General features: G+C 37.3%; 1 protein-coding gene across 2 annotated transcripts in view; it reads left to right on the forward strand.

Annotated features, from left to right (window-relative positions):
* The window catches only part of EMC2 (ER membrane protein complex subunit 2), a 49814-nt gene that overhangs the window by 16061 nt on the left and 11311 nt on the right, over nt 1-22442 (forward strand). For both annotated transcript variants that reach the window (XM_044421783.1, XM_044421785.1), the window contains exons 4-9: nt 1709-1794; nt 4214-4271; nt 15991-16076; nt 16238-16297; nt 20872-20953; nt 21701-21811. In XM_044421783.1, coding sequence (XP_044277718.1) covers nt 1709-1794; nt 4214-4271; nt 15991-16076; nt 16238-16297; nt 20872-20953; nt 21701-21811 — 483 coding nt within the window. The remainder of the gene's footprint in view (nt 1-1708; nt 1795-4213; nt 4272-15990; nt 16077-16237; nt 16298-20871; nt 20954-21700; nt 21812-22442) is intronic.

Consider the following 22442-nt stretch of genomic DNA (forward strand, 5'->3'; position numbering starts at 1 on the left):
GTATTAATTTCCGTTTTGGCTGTTCGTCCTACCACCCCACCTGAATTTAATGACAAAATAGAAGGCAAGGGAAGGGAGAGTCAGAAAGTCTGTTAGGTTTGGGCTTCCATAATTGATTACAGTTTGTTAAGTTTGTTTATAAAGAAATATGCAATGGCTTGAGACTAAAAGTAACCTAAATGCATAATTGGCCTTTTTAATGCTCTTCACAGGATTGATTTGTACCTTTGGATTTTTTTTTCTAAAGTCACACCTACTATACAACCTTTCAGATTGAAAACTTTGTCTCATTCAAATGTGTTCATGTCCTTCCAACAGAAATATCACATTCCATTTTTTTGCAGTTCTCATCCTTCTTGACCAAAAATAAAACAAAATATTCCCTAATAAAAGCATTTCTGTAACAACTATGCAATGTCATATCTCTGGGAAAAACCATCAGGACAACTGAGTGCCAATTGAGTGCCATCAGGACTCAATTGGCAAAATACACAGTCCTTCATAATTCCCACCAGTGAAATTGTGATCCATGGCTGTTCTCTGTCACTGCCTTTTCTTTCCTTGCCTTTTTTTTGTTCACACAGTAATTAATTATCCTTTGTCCAAAACTGTGTCACTGAGTTTATTCAAGGTGCTTGTTACACTGATCTTGCTGTTCAACTAAATTGTCAGGGTGGCTGGACTTATCCCTCACCTGTTGTCCTGACATAGGAATGGTTCTGGTGTGCCTTCTAGTTGCCTATTTTCTGAACCTGGCCACCACGCTTAGGATTCTGTTCATGCATGTGTATTGTCAAAGAAAATATGGCAGACAAAGGTGGATGCATCTACTTGGAAAAACAGAAGTACCTCACTGCAGATGAGGAAAATGCCAAAATTTGGTTGAATGAGTTGAAATAAAGAAAAATCAGAACTTCAAACAAACTCATTGCCCCCATCTTTATTGTTGAATAGAACTCTTTACCAGCTTTTCTTCTCTTTGCATCCATATCACACTTCCTATTTTTCACTGTCAAGCCTAATATTATTACTCTTTTATGTTCCTGCTTGAGATCTGAGTTATTCTAGCATTCTTATGTACATCTCCCATTAACTCAATTTAATCTGTTCTTCCTTTACATCAACAGCTTAGTGCTATAAAATATTATTTTTCCCCTTTCCTTTTTAAAATGTGCTATTTTTGCATATCTTTAATTTTCCCATTATCGTTATATTCTGTAATTATATTCTTTAATTTTGTCCATCATGTTTCTAAGAATATCTGATATCTGAAAACAGCCTTGGAATTTGTTTTCTATTCAAAAGGAGTATTGTAAATACTGTAAATACTTCCTTGCTTTCAATCAAAAGTAACATTCTAGGAAATAGTATTATTTGTCTTACTATTCTGAATTAGTTAAAGCGGTCCACAGGAGTACAAACTACATTATGTGGTCAAAATGCAAAAGAATAGCACTAATAAATTATAGAATAGTTTGTGGTATAATTTTTAACTGACTACAGAATATTTTTTGTAGGCTGAAGTCTGGGTTCTATCTATGTCCTGGTATCTCTCAAACATTGCTGGAGAAGTGTTGATATGGTACTGCTGCCAGATGAGCCCCACAGTTATTGTACTCATATAAACATCACTCACATGTTGATTTCCAGTTTGGGAGAAAACTGTGTTCCTTACCACCTCTTTCTTTGTGGTGTTTTAAAAATACAGTTTTGTCTTCAAGAACTGAGACGGCAATTCCCTGGGAGCCACAGAGTTAAGCGGTTAACTGGCATGAGATTTGAAGCTATGGAGAGGTAACTGAATTTAAAAAAAAAAACTCTTCAAATTACAGCTTTTAAAAGGTCTCCCCATCATCAAAAATTCTGTGAAGAGAGTAAGCTCTGTGCTACATGGTAATAGGGTACAACTGTCAGTTGTAAATAAACAGTTAGTATGGAACCTTGCTAGAAAATTTAATTGAGACATTGTGTACAATTTAAGAAAAAATCTTACAAAGTATCTAAAACTTGCCAGCTACTCTTAAACTTAAGTAGAACAGTCCAGCTTTTTCAGTAGTGGCCTGTGTTATACATAGCCTTCTTGCCTTTCTAGTGAACATTTGCTGATTTAGGTTAGTCCTAATATATTGCATGAGAAAGGAGTTTGTCAAGGCTGTATACTGTCGCCCTGCCTATTTAACTTATATGCAGAGCACATCATGAGAAAGGCAGGCCTAGATGAATCACCAGTTGGAATTAAGATTGCTGGGAGAAATATCAAAAACCTCAGGTATGCAGATGATACCACTCTGATGGCAGAAAGTGAAGAGGAACTAAAGAGTCTCTTGATCCGGGTGAAGGAGGAGAGCTTGAAACTCAACATTAAGAAAACTAAGATCATGGCATCCGGTCCTCTCACTTCCTGGCAAATAGATGGGGAAGAAATGGAGGTTGTGACAGATTTTATTTTCCTGGGCTCCCAGATCACTGCTGATAGGGACTGCAGCCAAGAATTTAAAAGACGCTTGCTCCTGGGGAGGAAAGCTATGGCCAATCTAGATAGCATACTAAAAAGCAGAGATATCACCCTGCCAACAAAAGCGCGTACAGTCAAGGTTATGGTTTTCCCAGTTGCAATGTATGACTGTGAAAGCTGGACCATAAGGAAGGCTGAGCGCCGAAGAATTGAGGCCTTTGAATTGTGGTGATGGAGAAGACCCCTGCGAGTCCCTTGGACAGCAAGGCGATCAAACTGGTCAGTCCTAGAAGAGATCAACCCTGACTGCTCTTTAGAAGGCCAGATACTGAAGATGAAACTCAAATACTTTGGCCACCTAATGAGAAGGAAGGACTCCCTGGAGAAGAGTCTAATGCTGGGAACAATAGATGGCAAAAGAAGAAGAGGACGGCAGAGGATGAGGTGGCTAGATGGAGTCACTGAAGCAGTTGGTGTGAGCTTAAGTGGACTCCGGGGGATGGTGGAGGACAGGAAGGCCTGGAGAAATGTTGTCCATGGGTCAGACACGACTTCACGACTAACGATAACATAACAAGAACAATATATTGCATAACTGTGAAAGTAAGTTCTTTGCATAGCTGTCTAATGAGATTACATACATGCAGTAACCTTAAAAACAAGAGGTGTCTTGAACAGTAGTGTATGACCTGATTTGGATGAAATGGCAGCCTGTTGTCAGTTCATTACCCCTTGGAGTGCCATGGGGCATACCTGTTGCATTATGAATATGCAAACTCCAGCTGGGGAGTTTCCATGGCTTGTTATGTTGTCTGAACCTATTTGTTCATGGGTACATATTTGTTGCAGTAATTCATGGTCTGTTTTAGAATGTGTGGGCTGTTTTAACCCTCAGATACCCACCTCCTGCTCCATGCAGGTTTAGACAGTACAATCACAACAGTCTTAACTGGTGTTCATAATGGTGTTTGCACACACTGCCATACCACATGGACAGATTAACACAGATTGGGCTGTCATGTCATGTGAACTAGCTCTTTGTTAATTATGAGTATGACATCTCAGTTTAAATGTTTGGCATTTCTGGGGGCAAGGCTGGTGGAAATGTGCAGTGCCTCTGCTAAACAGAGTAGTTGGTGTTGGGTACATGGATCCATTACCGGATTCTGAGTTTAGAACCTCCTTTCTCTATAGTATTCAGAAAATCATGATGATTTAGGAGTACTTAAAGTATTCTTACTTGAACCTCACATTAGGGTTGAATAATCCTGAAGACAGTATGAAATAATAGAGAACAAGAGTTACAAGCAGACTGTAGGAAAGACGTTGACTGATGAGTTTACTGTTGAGTCACATGCAGCAGCTTATATACATTGGAACACAGAGGGCTTCCTTATTCTGAGTCCGTCTTGCCTGGTATCGTTAACACTGACTGGCAGCTTGTCTACAAGGCTGCAGACAGGATTCTTTCCTAGACCTACCTTGAAATAACTGAGTATTGAACTTGGATTTTTGCGCATGCAAAGCATGTGCCCTCCCTACTCAGCGATAGCCCTTTCTTCGAAAGGATCGTGAGCCTGAATACAGCAGAAAACACATCCAGTTTCATCTGACCAGTATATGAGTATTAATGCAGATTCATGTCCACTGGCAAATGTTTCTCTGCATCTCTATTGCCTGTGTACATGTACGTCTCTTGTTGGGTTGGGTGAAAGCCTTCTTCACTTGCAACGTTTTTTTGGTTGTCCTTTGCAATAGGTATGATGATGCAATCCAGCTGTATGACAGAATTTTGCAAGAAGATTCAACTAATACTGTAAGTAGAATAGAAACAAAACCTTAGAGTTATATACTGTGTACTAATATTTTGCAACTTTGGAATTTTACCCAAATGTTCTTATAAATGGCAAAGTGGGGAATGTCTGAGATGGTGCATTTATTTATTTATTTTTAGGTGCTGAGCTCAGTCTGTTCTGTGGAATGATACAAATGGTTCTCAATGGGCAGATAAGCTTGCTGCTAATAAACGTTATAGACTACAAAAGGCAAATCAAATGAATCAGTTTGACGTATTTTTCTACTCTTAATGAAATTTCTAAGACTCCTGTTAATAATGTAAACTGTTTTTATGTGAGAGGGAAGTTGTTTTGGTGTATAGAAAAAACATTGTCATGCTGCCCAGCTAGAGATTCCATGGGAGATAACTGAAAACATTGGCTTGGATATAGCAGTGCCCTTCCATTCCCAAAAGGGCCTTCAAACTAGCAGAGGGCGGGGTGGGGGGGGTGCAATACTATTTGAAATGGATTTTTATTTCCATTTATTTGCTAAAATGGGATTTAAGGATCTTTGGAATGTCATGTGACTTCAGTACACAAATGATATGCATCTTGCCTTTCATTTTTACACTCAAATCCCTGAAAAATAGTCATAGTTCTGAACTGGTATCTGAAGGCTGTTTTGGAATATGCAAGGCTGAACAGGCTTCAGCTTCATCCTGACAAAACAGTTCCTTTGGTTTGGGAAATCTGTTGAACCAGATAGAGGTACACAGCCTGTCTTAGAATTGCAAGTTAGATTCACAGTTTGGGGGTCCTTCAGGGTAGAAAGGCACTCAATGCATGTGTTACATGCATTTCAGTGTGGTGACACAGAGGGCACCAGTAAACAGGAGAACCTTTTCCTACCTTCGGCTGTTCTCCCACCTGCAACGCTATTGAAAAAGCAGATCTCACCAATTTAAAGTGCTGGTCATGACCCTTAAACCCTTAATGGCTTTCAAGCCATGTTATGTGAAGTACAAGCACATGATCTCTTCCAGTCTGTTTGATAAAATACTAACAACTTGCTTTTTGGCTTGTCAAGTAGAGGTTTAAGGTAGGTTGATAGGACATGCGCCCTTACAGCCGTAGAACCCTCTTCATTACCAGGAAATGCATGTGGACCCACTGTTAGATATTTTTATTTCAGTATGCTGCTAAATCCTGAGATTAATTGCTTATCCTCAGTTTGTATATTCTGGTTTTAACTGAGTAGTTACAGTTCATTATTTGTTTTTAAACGACATTTTGTGCATCATCTTGGGAAGATAGTTATACTCTGACTCACATTTTCAGAATCACTGCAAGAATGAATGAATGACTAAAAGAGTAAAGTGTGTTCCAGATGATTAGATGACATACCATAACAGCACAGGTGGTGGTGGTGCAGGAGTGGGGTATGGAATCTTCATAGGGAATGCAGAGATTGGTGGAAATTGCCTTCTGTTCATGGGAGGCTCTGCTGGACCAAAGGCACTCATGTCCATGGAGGCCCATATTTTGACTCAGTCTTTTGTACCCAGACATGGAAGGTTTTCTTCTCCTTTTCTTTAATTTAAATGCTCATAGTCTTCTGTGTTATAACAGATTATTTTAGAAAAGATAAGGTGTCTTAATAACTCCTGAAAAAAAGATATGATTCTTTCCCCATGCTTGTGCTCTCTTGCTTAACTGGCCAAAATGCTTTCTGGTAAGATTTGCCACAAAATGTTGGTAAGCTGGGTTAAAGGTGGGAGTCTTAATAGCTGTATGTTCATATAATAATCAGTAAATAACAAGTCAACTATATTGGGCCAGTTTTTAATTAAAATTTTGGAAAAATGTTTCTTATGTTGCATTACTAGACTGAGGTTTGTCTAGCCACATCTTCCTCCATCCAGTTGCTAATACAAGACAATGGGCATGTTTGGACTTGAGGGTAGAAAGTCACTCAATTCATGATTTTCTGTGGCACACGATGCCATTTTTTAAATATATGCACCCTCCAACTTTAGGTTGCTTATTGACATACTGACTTGGACACTTGGGTCAATTGTAGGTTAAACAACTAATGGTAGGTTTACTTTGGGTTATTTAATCCATGTTTAAATGACATGTCCAGGTACAGAGGTCATGGAGAAACTTCTGATTGGGCCAATCAAAGCTGCTTATTTAAAGAGACAGTGGCATGTGTTCTGGCAAATCTTGGATTGATTAACTCATGGTCTGTTGTATTATGTATAAACCTGGGTCAATGAATTAATTAGAATAGGCTACTTGAGTGTTCACTGTTAATGTATATTTACTGATGTGGGAAAATTAGACTTGAATAATTCTGTCAGCTAAAATGATGTGTTAAATTGCATGCAGTTTTGGAACAACGTTTCACAGGTCAGACTGAACATTGTATTTTATTATTATATTTTATAATATTTATAAACATGGTGATTCAAATTTGGAATTCTGATAAAAAGCAAAGATCCACTCCATACACACTGTATAGTGGTATCCAATTATCATATCGAGCCCAATGAAAATATTAATTGGATTAAATGGTTTATACAAATACATGTATTGAAGCAATTGCTACATCCAAAAGTGTGATTTTTAAATTTCACAGAAATGTCAGTGATACTCACATAGAAACTTCAGGGATGCAAGGTTTGCATTTGTTCAGATGTTTGAGTTTTCAACTAAAGAAAAGCACAGAAACAAAAGTATAACAATGTTCAACCTCCAATAAATAATAAGAAATTAGGCTTTCTGGAAACATGAAATAACACAACTGATGTCTCTGCTTTCTGTTGCACATTAACACAGGTCCTGGTGTTTCTAATTCAATAACGTTGTGCTAAAACATCCTACATTTGCCAGCTATTAATACAGATAAGGGTACAGCTACATACTGAAATATTACTTAAATTTCTTACAATTCATAAAAATGGTTTATTACTGAGCAAATGCCTTTTCTTCAGACAAGTGTGGTTAGTTTTATTTTGTGTCCTAATGAATGACAGTTAAGTAGAAAATTTTGATAAATTGTCAGGTATTGCAGTTGTTTATATGTCATCTACCTGTTAATTATTTCCATGTGCACATATGGCTGCTGTAGGAAAATAAATGCTTCATGGTTTTAAACTGAAACTATTGCTGAGTTTGTCTTGGCATCAAGTTGAGTTTAAAGCAATCTCTTCTGGTGTGCTGACACATGGAGCTGCTTAGATATATTAAACATTTTCTCTTGCTTGGCAAGTGAAACATAGACTTTTGTTCACATAAGTCATGTAAAAATCATGCATTGCAGGAGCTGACAGTTTCAAACAGGAAAGATAGGGGCTGCACAAGGATTAAAAACAACTTTAATATCCAACAGCTTTTTCCATTAAGGCACTGAGAATTGTAAACTTTAGCTTATGTAATAGAAAAGTACATCTTAGAGCCAGTCATTGTTACATTCCACAGGTATGAAATGTGGATGGGGGCAAACACTTCAAGGTTTAAAAAAAGATATTGAAATAGATTTCAGCTATATATGAATGGGACACTTAATACTCTACATTAAAAATGAGGCACTTAAAAGTCATTGTCCATGTACTAGCTAAGACCATGTAGCCTTGATGTACGGTGGAAAGCAGTTCTGAGCAATGTGTCTTATGTATAGGCCAGGTTCTGTTATACTCCATTAGCCCTAACAGTTGACTCTTTGGCTGGGATTTCATTTCTTTCTCCAAGCTTTTGTTCTGTGTCTCATAGATTTCCATTTTGAACCTTTACTGCCATTAGAGCATTACCCAGAAAATAATTCTGAGTGCTGGAGAAAACAGATGATATTGGGTTATGAAAGTAAACTGTATGATGGGAAACTGAGTAAATGAGAAGAGATAAATACTGTGTTTGGTCTCCCACTCCTGTCTTCCTTATGTATTTCAGAATCAGGTCTCTGTATCAAAACCACAGGCTTTAAGGTATTTTCAGTCATTTTGGTCGCTGAGAAAACCTTCTGTTTGTACAAATCCTATTGCATATCTGACAAAATCCAAAAATGCACATTATGGATACTTCTTCCCAACTGATTCCCACGAGTTAATAAAATGAAGATAATACCTTTCTAACATTTTAATGCCATGCATGAGATCAAGCTACAATTTGTTTTCATCACATTTCATAACTTAGAAAAATATAAGTTGCCACAAATAAAATTAGAACACATGGTCAGCACAATTCAAGGTGGTTGCCTATACTTTCCGAACTCAGAGGTTTACTGGTATCCCATGGGAGGTCAAGAAGAGTGCACGTCTCCTAACCATCACGTCTTCCACATGCAAAACTCTTTATTGTTTTGCCCCAACACATGAGGAAATGTTGTGAGCCGTCCCGAGGCTGTGTAGCAATGGGGATGGCATATAAAGACTTTAAATGAATAAAATAAATAAAATGAAGCTGTGGTGCCCCCAGGTAACTGCGGGTGGAGCCTGTCTCCTCCTCTTCCTGCCCTGTGGATGACCTGCAGTAGCACATGTCCAAGGTTGGTCTTGCCTCCGCAAAGCTGCAGTTCTTCCTTTGTGGCAGTTACAAATATAAGGAGCAATTAGACTTGATAAAGCTTCTGTGTAAAAGAACATGTTTTCTCTGCTTTCTCTGACTATGACGGAGCAAAGAAAGCATGCCAACAACGGGCTTATAAAAAAAAGGTGACTTCAGACCTGTCCCTCATCATACAGCGATATCTCTGTAGCTCTGTTCAGACATTTTAGTTCTATACTTAATCAAGTGAAGAGGGGGAAAATGAGCAAACATCACCATCACTATTGTCTCCTTGTTGTGTGTGTTCACCTAACTTGTTGATTAAAGCATGGCTATAGACTGAATAGAAGCAAGTACTCTTGATGACAGGAAACATCATTGAAGGGAGATAAATGTACCTGCCATTTAGTTCAAAGTATTTTACCAAATACACATTAGGCAGTATTGTGTATATGAATTAAGTTTTGGTACTGTATCCTGACTAATTGTGTAGATTAGTCTCTTTCTGTTACTGCTTATTTAATCTAATGTTCTAATGATGAGCTTGGTTTTTTGTATTTCAAGCACTGAATACACTCAATACCTGCTGAAAGGGAAGGCTGAATCCCTCGTGCAACATCACCCTTATCAGTAAACCTGCATGGTTTGAGTGCCTTCTTAAATGCTTGCCAAATTTTTCAGTGAACCAAAATCCCTAATCTGGAACATGTGGGCATAGCTTCATTTCTGACTGAAAACTTTAATGGGAGTACTTCACTTTTTTAATGCCTAGTTATCCTCTTCATAAGACCTTGGGACAGAATATATATGTATGCATGAATTGCACAGAAACTTAGCAATAATTTCTCAAAATGTCAACTGACTTGTGGTACAATATGATGTAAATGTAGTCATATCTAGTCAGAATAAAGAAGGAAATTCAAGAATAAAGAAGTCTTTCAGCTTAAGCAAGGACCAAATTCAAGTTAAGAGAAATTCCCAGGGGTCTAAATTTCAGTGGGAAGCATGCACACGCGCACGCATGCGCACATGCGCGCGCGTGCGCGCACACACACACACAGAGAGAGAGAGAGAGAGAAGTACCAGCATATTGTAGTATAAATGTTTATTGACAGTAGCAGCCTTAAAAAATGTGGGGTATGGCTATGTGAGGAACCCCAGGATTCCTGACTTTACTCTAGGAGGGCTGGGTTTGCCCCTTAGACACAAGTTTTCCCACCCTTGTCCTATATGAAAAAAGTATTTTCTGAAATTAGAATGGTTGTCTGGTCTCTGCATTTCTATGCCTGTTACAGTTTTCATGACTTAAGATGCACAGAAACGGGCTTAACTGGACTAATTTTGGCAAGTGAAAGAGAGCTATGTGATTCTCTTTTTCTTGGGCAAACCTTCATATCCCATCCATACAATTAAACATGGCAGGCATGTGCAAGGAAATCTTCTTTACTTGCTAAATGCCGTGCAAGGTCACTTTTACAACCAGGGCACAACCACCTGAGGCCAGTAATGATTGCCAGGGCATACTGCTATTCTTGTACATTGAAGTCAAGCTCTTTGGTCTTGGTTTTACAACCTGCCCTACCAATTGGATCTTGCCATGATGGTATCTTTCTTTAGATTCCTTTGTTTCTCTAAAATTACAGTGTTACATCCCCAGAGAAAAGACTTGAAAAATCAGTTCTTTTATAAAGCACAAAATACTATAACTGCACACATTGTCTATTGATAAATAATTCAGAAAAAAATTTTGGGCGAAATTCAGTGGAGTTCCTTTTCAGGACAGAGTCATCAGCCTCAAACTCCTCTTATGGTAAAAGCTTTTTCCAAAGTCTTTGTTGGTCTGCCTTGCTAATCAGATGCAGAAGTTGACACATGTTCAAATCCTCACTTCATTTTATGTCTCCTTACTCTTAATATATATAAATGACAAATGGAGGATTAGCTCCTGAGCCAAATTGGAGATTATTCACTTTTTAAAAGGAATAGTTTGGAATAGTTCATGGTTTAATAAAGAAATGTGGGATATCCTACAGCAGCTTGGCTCATTTGATACTGATTATAGCATAAGTGTTTCTTTAAGATGACCTGTATCTTTCCATTAAGAATGATGGCTTTACTGAGCCAGCCAGTAATCTCTGTAGGGTTTTGTTCTTCTGAATGCTAGGAAATGGATAGGGGGAAATTCCATGTCCCCAGTTATGCATCGTCAAGCAAAACGGATCTGGTTGCCGACACATTTTGACCAGGTACTGGTCAAATACTTTTTGAATGAAAAGGAGAAAAATTGCTCTTGTATGTCGCGTTAGTTCTCAAGAATCTCTTGTTTTCAGGAAAAATTCCAAATACTTTAACAGACGCATTATAGCCTTAACATTGAAGTGAATCATTTTCTCTCTTCTCTACCTGCCTATCAGAGGAGGGCAACTTATCCAGTGGTAGCAATTCCATAAATCAGATTTGTATTAACAGAGAGAAACAGGCTTGAATCAAATGGTTGTTCTGACTATTCTAAGTTTGTGTGTGTGTGTGTGTGTGTGTGTGTGTGTGTGTATCTCTACATGTTATACAAAAGTTAATGGAATATATCACGTCATACAGTAGGACAGAATAATTCCTCTTGGAGTGAAGATCTGATAAGGCAGGCTTTATCCCACAAGAATTTCTGTAAATTGAAAACTTAATATGACTTGTAGGCTATTTAGTATTCACTTTTCTAGAAAGGGATATAGTCAGACTGCTTAGTAAATTGTCACATAAGCTTTTCTTAACTTTAAAAGGGTTACAAAGTTTAAAATAGTTGATTGGAACCTTAAGGGTATAGCTCTAAAAGAATGAAAGCTTTCAGTTTCAGAGGCTTCTAAGTAACTTATGCCCTGCTGTCAGCAGAGTGGGAAGTTCAATAAAGACAGTATTTACCTCATTCGTGTCCCGTTTTTACCTTTTGTTCCAGACAATATTTTCCTTCCAGATAGATACCTAGAAGAATCAAGCTGTTACAGCGTAGGCCAGGGGAATTTGAAAAATTCTATGCCACAGGACACACTCCCAATGATCACAATTTTGCCCCAATTATTTTATTAAAATTCATCATTTGATTAGACTGTAATGCTAAATGAAAGATTTATACTTCAGATTTACACTTTACACTACACTTTAAGCTTTTAGTCTGGAATGCCAGCTAAGGGCTGATTCATAGACTGATTTCCTACAGTCGGAGTTGCAACAACATATCATGGTTAACTAGCGACAGAGTGTTGTCAAACAACTTCATGCAGGGAGGTTCACTTTTCAGGATTCTACCCCAATAACCCCATAGTTTGTACCAAGGGTTGTTTGTGCCACAGTGGGTTGTCATCTGAAGCTCAGAGAGCAGTTTGCTCAGCAAAAGCAGAAAATAGTTCTACCCCTCATTGTGAACTTGCCCTTGCCACTGTCTGCCTTCCACCAATGTCCAAGTTGCTCTTTGGAGTGGCTGCTACTGATTCAGCCTGTTTTTTTTTCCTGGTCCCAGAAAATTGTGCAACAGTGTTTGTAAATTTATATAGTATTATCGTTGCTGTTGGGTGTTTGCAAATGTGCTTTTATGACTGTAATGCAATTTTCTGCTGGTCAATTGCAACTCTGTTTTAGCTGTCAAAGAGTCTGCAAACGAGTAGGTAACTGATAAGGAAACTGACAAAGCAAGACTGCTTAGAAGCTAATTAGTGCATTGTCAGGGGCTAATTACCAACTTGACAGTTGAAAAGCAGCAGTAAAGGAGGGAAAGGTCCAAACAGCAGGAAGAACAGTATCTTAGTGATACATTAACTCTTTAGTCATATAATTCCATTGGTTTTAAGTCTTGAACCTTTAAATGTCTACCTTTTCAACACTTCCCTGGCTCTCCATCTACTCTAGAATGAAATAGTAACTCTTTCCTTCATTTTGTAGCTTATATTTGGAGCACTTACTGCGGGTGACTGTTCCCCTCCCTTTACTTCCCTTCCTTTGATTTATGCAAATTTTCCTTCCATTTGCTTCTAGGCATTACATTGGGATATGTTACTGTGCTTTTTTAAAAAAGGATTGTCAAAAAACTGCTATAACTGTAATATGATTTAGCCTATATGCAGTCTCTTCTTGTCAGTTTTCTTGAATGTTACATATGTATGTCAGTTTCCTTGAGCATTGCCTACTTCACTTTAGAGCAGGTATGATACTGCAAAAAGACTAGGAAATTGGCAAGGAAAGTCAATTGGACTGAAAGACAAAGACAAAAAACAAAGCAAAACAAAACAAAAAACTCAAAAACAACAAAAGAAAAAAACCCTAAATTTTACATGCATAAGAACAGAGTTTTCACTGGCTTAAAAGAATATGACTCCAGTTCTACTTGAGGCTCTGGAAAACAATCAAACAAAATAGTCTGAAATGAAATGGAGCAGTGGTAAGAGTGAGGATGAATGGATAAGACAATGTGTCACAAAATACACTTGGCATACTATGTGCCAGAGCCAGCTGGAGGACTGAGGGAAGAGAGAGGGAGAGCAATTCATGGTAAACTTTATTCCCTTTGGCACCAGGTGAAAACCTTTATATTTTCCCAATATTTAAATACTTAACTGGTTTTAAACTTTTATTTAGTTGGATACTGAGCTCTATTTTATTTGTGTTGCTTTTATTGTAAGACCACTTCTAGTGGACGGTATAGAAAACCTTTGAATGAATAAATGAATGAATGAATGAATGAATGAATGAATGAATGAATAAATAAAGCCCTCTTGTTTCTTGGTCATACGGTGGCTTGTTCTGTGACTCACCATTTTAACATATGAACAATAGTGTGTGCATAGATTTTGCAATAGCAATGGATAATATATGTTCAGCATACATCCATCTTCATAGCACTCTTGTTTTTCAACACAATTATTAGTTTTTCTGTAAGCAGTTTCAGTATATGGATCACTTTATCTATCTGAAACAATCACTATCTGAAAGCCAGGACCTTCCAACTAGCAAGGTCAAGGGATGTGCACTGATGGCAAGATCATACTCCAGAACTTTGGAACCACAGCCCAATTCGGAATGATTTAAAGGGTGCCTAATCCGATTCTGGTCAAAGGCTGTCGCAAGATTTTGAACAAACAGACCATCCAATCTTCCATTCAGTACATTGGGAAATTCATTTCTAACATTCCTAATAGAATTTGATGAAATATGTAGACATAGTAGAACCTTGGAATGAAGCCTGCCAAATTTCAGCAGCATAGATGTGAAGGCTTTGAAGCTAAGCTTAACATTTGTTTTGTTTTGTTTTTCTAAGTGAGAGTGGTTATAATGTCTTTATTTTTACAGAAGTGGATGTCACTTCTGAGCATAGTTGCCCTTTCTCTGGCAATAAAGCCTTCAATTCCCTTGGTCATTTCCCATAAATGGTAAAGTGGAAGCAAAGTAGATTTTGGGCAGCGGGGGTGGGGGGATAGGGAGTCTGTTTTCCTTTCTGCAGCTGCCTGAAACACCAAACCACACACAAAGCTTTGAGACAGTTAAACTTCATTTCTTGTCACTTCAGAGGTAATCTGACTTTGCCTTGAGGAACCTTAGATCTCACCAAGGAAGCCTAATTTGACTTGCAGTTCAGCCTGATTTGGTGCAAATCAGAAGAAAATGAGGGTGATGGACATAAAAAAAATGAGACCAAGCTATTTCCATTGCTTACTAGGAATATATCTATATGCTCAAGGCTCAGGACTATTTGGTTTGAAATCTCACATTGTCAAAAAAAGGAAATGGCTACATATCCAGAGAAGAGAGGATATGTAAATTCTTGGCAACAGTGTCTTTCTTCTCTCTGATGATGGGAATGGTGTAAGATGTCAGGAAACTTGGCAGAGATGTGGGAGCCAAACAGATAAACTAAATGAGTTTTCTTGGTTGTAGAAATATGGAAGATTTATGAAGTTTACCATTTCATGAAAGCTAAGGAAAACACTCATTCCAAATGACCTAAGAAATAAATTGATTGGGTGTGTGTGTGTGATGAACACTACAGCTCTGGAGTTGAAGAAAGTTGTTTGGTTGTGCATGGCATGTCCTGCTTCATACAGGTGACCTTAGCATTAGGTATTACACATTTTCCACCAACTTTGTAGTCTTCTGTGATCAAATGTCTGCTAGGAGTTAGTGCAAGATAATGATCAGTTTATACATGCGCTCCAGAAAAGGATATAATGTTTCCATTAGCAGGAGGCTTAGGGGTCTGAATGGCTTCTGTTGTGTGGGAATACTGTGGTTTACAAATAGAGCAGCAGCCGCTGAAAAGTCTAATTCCAAACCATTTGAGGAGGCCCTTCTTGTGTGTTTCTGAAGGAATGGCATTCAGAGGTGGAAAGAAAGAACCCTTCTTATGACGATGAACTGTCTCCTCTGTTGCTGCAAATGAAATTTGTTTTTAAAAATGGATCAAGTTGGCTCAGTAATTTGGCTGATGGCTTATGTTCCCAGGCTAAAGTCCTTAGGGCGTATCTTTTGATTTGTTTTACTATTATGGAGTTGTTAGTTCAATGGAACTGCTGTCAGTTGATGGAACCATATAAATAGTTGTGTTAGCAACTGAATTTTTCCTAAAGCTTGCTGTACCTTCAGAAATCCTTCATATATCATTGCCTCTTATTTATTTATTTATATATATATATATATATATTTGATGGGGGCGGATATGGTCATCACAACTGGCTTCAGCAAACCCAGATTGCTGTTTTAGAAGTTATGTAATACTTGTTTTAAAGACTTAAACAAAACCAAACAGAGAAGGTCTTGAAAACCCAAAGGAAATGCTTCTGGTAAAATGCCACAGTACTGTTTTGTAATCGTCAGTGACTGAATTATTTCTGAGATACAGAGCACATGAATGATAAGTTGGTAGACTCTGGACTAGATAAAGATTAGGATCCCCTACTGTTTTGTAATTATCAAAATCTGCACAGTGACTTATTTGGATGAAATGATGCATACAGTTTGTACATGAAAAGTAAAACGTAATGTGATAGCAAGAAAAGTTTTTAAATCTCTCAGCAGGTTGTCATGGAGTATATTTATAAACTCCAGCTGAGCAGTTGCTCTGCAGTAGAATTCCTCTGGCATTGAGATAATAATTTGCACAGTCAGATTGCTTGTATCACAAAAACCGAGGGAATTATGAGGACATAATCCTCTGTTAATTTCATCCCACAGTCAGCAAGAAAGCGAAAGATTGCTATTCGAAAAGCCCAGGGGAAAAATGCAGAAGCCATCCGAGAGCTGAATGAATATCTGGAACAGTGAGTGTTTTATAAGAATACGTATTGTGTGTTGCTATTCTGATAAATCTTTTTTTAATTAAAATGGAATTTACATTTGATTTATTTCTTTGCTTCAGAGCTGTTCATTTTACAGAGTCCTTCAGTTTTTACAACTATATTTATTTATTTAATCTGATCAGGTTTGTTGGTGACCAAGAAGCCTGGCATGAACTTGCAGAACTTTACATCAATGAACACGAGTAAGTAATTTGCATAGCACTTTGCAAAAGACGGGAGTTGGTTTTACATATAAAGAAAAGATCCTAGTCAATGTTTTCCTTACTGGAAAAGTCCCAATTTTATTTTAGTAGGACAAATAGTATACATATAAATATCTTTTTGAGCTGCCAGATCCAATACTTAATTTTTATTTTGTGGGAGAAAACTGTTAAAAATAGATAAGAATACATCTCACCTTCTCGTTAGACAAATGTTATTTTAACAGACGCATTTTGGGCACTTAGACTGCCAGCGTTACTTAAATTTGTTTTAGTAGATATAAGTATAAAGTAGTAAACTTAGGAGATGGTATGCATGAACTGTGTTTAAACTTTAGGAGTCTACTTTAAGGAGATACACCAAAGACATGTTTTGAAAATATAAATTTTCTTAAAGAAAAAAAAATCCAGTGATTATAAAATAAGGGTTTTGGTTTCCTAGGTAAAAGACAACATGCAGTCAAGAATGTTGAGCGTTGTAGGAACTTTTTATTGGATATTTAATGTTTTTGTTAGCTTTTATTGCTTTAGTGACAAGAGGAAATCCCGGAATGAGTGGATTAGCTCAGAGCCTTAGTTCAGGTTTTCTAATATCACAGCATTAATTCTAACCGTTATCCCAAGGCAAATTGTTGTAGGTCTCCCTCTCTGCCCGTCTTTATTTTTTCGGCCCAAGCCTAAATTGTACCATGTTGTTTCCTTCCTTCTCTTTCAAAGAATAGGAAAATAATGAGATTCTCAGGAGAAAAGGCAGTCATTCTCATTGAGGTTACAAAAACAGCTCTCTTTCTCACAGAAATAGCATAAGCTTGTATTGCTTGTAGAGTATAATAGATAATTTCAGTGACAGAGTCTTCATTATGTGAAATAGCCCTGCAACAAATAAGTCTAATATAATGTGCAATTTATCATTATGATCAACTCATGACTTAAAAATGATAGACACAAATACATATAGTTGCAAAACTTAAAAGACTTAACACTTTTATTATGCTTTGAGCTTTCATGAACTTGAACTCAATTTTTGGTAGAATGAAGTGTTTTCCTTAGTAGGTTGGTATGAAGTTTCCAAAAAGTTTCTGCAAAATCAATGCACATAAGATTAGTCATTCTAAAAATATAACTAGATTTTCTTTAAATTGGATTTTAATTGATTCATAAATTTAGTTGAGCTGGGTATTTCCTTTTAAAAATCGCCTACTTAAAATGAACTGTAGTTTTAATACAAGTATATTAATATCTACATTTTGATTAAACTTTCATCACTACATCCTATGAAATAGACTATTTTGCTAAATTATGAATATGTATTGTTATCCAAAGAATATGGGCATGAACATCTTGTGGCAAAAAGCTATTTACTACAATATGTTTCTAGAATGTCTTAGACACACAGGCTAAAGTCCAAGGAAGAATAAATCAAGCTTAAACTTAATTGTGGCTCTTGCCTTTGAAGTGATATTGGTTAAGGTGCCCTCCTAAGTACACAAAGCCTGGGAAGTAGAAATTGGTAGAGCTGTAGAATTACAACTTTTTAGTTGAGTGGGAATGATTTTCTGATTGATTTCCATGTCCCTAAGAAGATTTGAGCGGAGGGCTGCAGGAGTAAAGATTTTGGACTATGTGCCCAGATAGGTAACTTTATCTCGCTGATCTGGTATACTGATTTAAATCCATCTTTCAAAAATGCATGAAGTGGAAGCAGGAGCAGTGAGTCTATACATTTTTATGCAAACCTCAGATGTGTATATGTAAGAACTGTGGGCCGTTCAGAAAAGTATTCACTGCTGGTAATACAGTTTTCTTGATACATTAACCTGATATCTGAAGAGAAAGAATTACTGAAAGTGTTAGATATATTTGTAAATATGAGTAACCATGTAAGCATTTCATTCTGCAGCTGTATTTTATGAAAAGTGCCTCTCTAATAGTAGTAATTGTTTTTGTGAGACCTAAAAATTAAGCATTTTACAAAGATTAAGGGCTGCAAGCCCTGCTCACAATCTAATAGGCGGAAAGAGTATTATCGTAAAAAAGTAAATATAGGAGAGACACCTTCCAAAATGAGAAGCAACAGTTAAAAAGGTTACTATGCTCAAAACTTATTTTAGTGCTGCTTTTAATCATGTATAGAACTGATGGTTGAGTTTATTGAGCAGTTGTACCAGGATTAAATTAGTTCTGTCTGCACTATATAACAGAATAGCTTTTTAAAGTATTAAGGAATGCAGATGTTCTGTGAATCAGGTTTTTTTAAAGTTATTTTTAGTGGGGTGGGATTTAAAAGTAGTACACATACACTTCAGTCCTTTTTCAGTCCTGCTATCTATTTTCAACTGTATATACAAGAGTAATTTTAGAATAAACTTTCACGTTTCTGCACGCAGTCTCTACAGAGATGGTGGTATCTCATAATGATCTTGTTCACATGTTTATACAAGCCTCAGTAATTGTGCAAACTGGGCAATTGATCCCTATTTTCCAAATGGTTCACCAAGTAATAAAGTTTTATCCTCATCCAGATTTCAGTTTTACAAAGGAGTACTAGGATTAGATCTGTTAATTTTCTCTGGCGATTTAACAGTTTTGCTTCCATGGGATTGAGAGGTACCTGTTTCCACTGAGACTCAAAATTGACTCACACATTACTTATTCTCCATTCCTGCCACAATTTTGCCACTAATGAGTCACTGCTTTGGCTACTGCTACAGCTGTTCAGCAGGGTTGATCTACATGTTCAAGACACATGAAATTTTTCATTAGTACCATAATACTAATGAAGAGTGCAAGATTGTGTGTGTGGGCGGGGTATTCTCAAGGGAGAGCCTGTGGGCAGAATGGGTGTTTAACCTCTTATATACTGATTTTTTCACCATAGACCCTTCCCAGGCTCCAAATCCAGAAGTAACACAGGAAAGCTTATGGAGGAATTTGCAGTGGAAAATCATTATATGTAGCAGAAGGACCTGGGTATCCACAGTCCTGCATTCATGTAGCATACAGGACATAAAGATTCACAAATAACCCTGTACTCTGCATATTGATGGTTACAACATCAGGTGTCTTGAACAAAAGTAGCAAGACTTTTGGAGTTGCATCTCTAAAATTTCAAAAGTTTCCTTGTCATTAGAGAAGCATCTGTTTTAGGTGTGCTTTTGTTTGCCTGGATTTCATAGTAAAGATGGTGACTTTTGTTCTGTTCTTACACTGTTCCTTTGGGAATTTGACTCCTACTATCACTATGATCATTGGGGTTTAGTGTTGTTGGCACATTTTTAACAGGTTAATTTTATGTAAGCTGGCTTGGATGCCATGGTTTGAAATTTCCTCTTCGCATCTACTGCATCTTCCCAAACATCCACTCCAGAGAGATGAGGACAGTGTGGAAGTGGTGCTAGGGCTCCAGGAATATAATCCCTCTGCTCTCTTAGCAGTAACAGAGGCACCACCTGGATCAAAAAGCCTTCAATAAATAGAAGGACACACTTGGATTCGACTTGATTGCTTCAAAAATGACCTAGAAATAGAGTAAATCATAAAATATGTGTTTGTTGAATTACTGTGCAGTTCTACAACAGCTGAATGTGTACTTGCTCTTTTTCTCTGGGAAAGGTGCAAGGGACTGAATGCCACAAATCTTAAGAGTTACACTTTATTTAAATTTGTATATTTTAGCGATAAACATCTGTTTGAAGAAAGGCTTGAATATGACCATATCCAAATTATGTTTGCTACACATCTACTAATACAAGTTAAACTTTGGCAATATTTTAAAAAAGCATAAGTGTATGTCAGTGTTGCAATACCATAATTAAGCACTGTCTTGTTTAAATAAGTATGATTTAGGGACAATTCTTAGATGTAGGGCAGCTGCATTTTCTGCATTCCTCTCAACTTTTAATAGAGGTGGGCTCATACTGACACATTTTATGAAATCATCTGCACATAGACATGGATAGCAGTAAATTTGCAGTCGGTGAATTCATTTCCCGGCTGCTGTAATTACAGGAATCACTGTTAACTGTATGTTCATAGTCTATTCGTTCACACTGACATTTTCTCCACAAGGGCCTGTCCCAGTCAGAAGGTATGGTGGCAAGAGAAAATGAGAAGTAGACTTTTTGAATAGGCTCAAATGTTACGAAGTCGTAGGAAAAGTAGAAACGCAAACTAATGCAATGAGGGTCCCCCCTTTTCTTTGTTCCACTTTCTGAATAGAACAGGACTTGTGAATAGTATCTTCAGTAAGAGTGTGACTCTCAGGTTCTCCCCAAAGCCATGACTCTTACTGTGGGTAAGGTTTCTACATTTGTCTTAGAGTACTTTCAGCAGAAGAACAGAAACAGGAGCATGACTACTTGCACTTTTACTTTCTTTTCTGTTAGAAGAAAATTGAACTAGTTTTCTCTATAGATATTCTGATAGTGCTTTGGTCCTAATATTGCTGGTCCTAATACTGTGATGATTATTTAAAAAAAAAAAAGATTGTCAGCCAGAACTGCTGTTTCCTTGGTTATTCTCTCCTTTAAATGTCACATCTTGATTTTGTCCTCCAGCTACGCAAAGGCAGCATTTTGCTTGGAAGAGCTCATGATGACTAACCCTCACAACCACTTATACTGCCAGCAGTTTGCAGAGGTGAGTATTTCCGAACAGTCTGGACAGCCAGCAGTTGTCCTGGTTTAGCAGTCAGTTGGCAAGGTGCACTGTCCCTACAGTTTGCCCACAGGTTGTTTCCTATGGCTGTTAGTCAGTTTGTCTGGTGAAACAGCTGAATCACATCCTCTCCCTGTTTTTTCTCATTATCTTTCAATATGGAGTGCTTAAGAGATTTATTTTTAAATTGTTGAATTAAGCATCAAATATTCCATGCACATCCATTTTTCAGGCTTTGTTAGCTACCACCATTGTTAGTCACTAGCTTTGAGAAGAGAAGACTAAGGGCAGACATGGTATCACTGTATAAGTACCTCAAGGGCAGTCCCAGAGAGGAAGGTCAAGATCTCTTTGCACTGATACTAGAGTGAAGGACACGGAATAATACATTCAAGTGGCAATAACCCAGATTCAGCCTAGATATCAGGAAAGGTTTCCTCACTGTCAGGGCAATATGACTGTGGAACCAATTGCCTAGAGAGGTCTTGGGGTCTCCCATCTAAAGACATTCAAGAAGAAACTGGACAGCCATCTGAGTGGATTATTGTTAACTGGTGACCTGCAGCTACAGGGGGTTGGACCTAATGACCTTCTTGGCTCCTTCCACCTCTTCTATTCAATGATTTTTGGAGGTAAAAATCCAAATGGCTTCCCTTTCTGAGGCTTATGGTAAGTGGCACAACTGTTCAAAATGTTAAAATAAATTTTACCAATCTTAATTTGCTACAGGTTAAATATACTCAAGGAGGACTTGAAAACCTCGAGCTCTCAAGAAAGTATTTTGCACAGGCATTGAAACTGAACAACCGAAATATGAGAGCATTGTTTGGCCTGTACATGGTGAGTCTGGAGGTGTTTAATTTTTTATCTTAAAAAACATTTTTTTTTATTTTTAAATGTGGGCAGGAATTGAAAAGAAGAAATGTGCTAAACTCACTGGAGGAAGTAAAAGAAATGGATCTGTAGGCTCTCTTCATGTTTCTAGGTTGGCTCAGATCTCCCTAGCAAGATAGTAGACAGAATTCAACAACAATAAATAATATTTCTCTTAATATAGATGTAGTTAAAATACATCTTCAGTGTCCACATTTTCAGTTTTGAGTGATGATCCACAGTAGTTAGGTACTATAGTAGAAAGTATAAAGTTTAGCTAAACATAAAGGTGCATGATCATATCTGTTAATTACATCATTTTGTAAATTACTGAAATTTTTCAGTGGGATCAGGCCTTAACAACTCTATTAAAAAGATGGAAGGTTTTAGTACTTGATTTAGTACACTAATGCTATCACTACTTCCAGGGATATCATTGGTTCTGTGCAAAAACAAAACAGGTGTTACATGTAATGGCTGTGTATGTGACTTATTGCATTGTATAACATGCACATAGTGTGTACATAGAATAACATTGAAAATGCTTATGACTTGGCAGTTTAAGCAAAGTTTTCCTGTGTGTAATTGTAGCTACATA

This window comes from Varanus komodoensis, unplaced genomic scaffold (assembly GCF_004798865.1).
Source record: "Varanus komodoensis strain SLA01 unplaced genomic scaffold, ASM479886v1 scaffold12, whole genome shotgun sequence".
Taxonomy (NCBI): domain Eukaryota; kingdom Metazoa; phylum Chordata; class Lepidosauria; order Squamata; family Varanidae; genus Varanus; species Varanus komodoensis.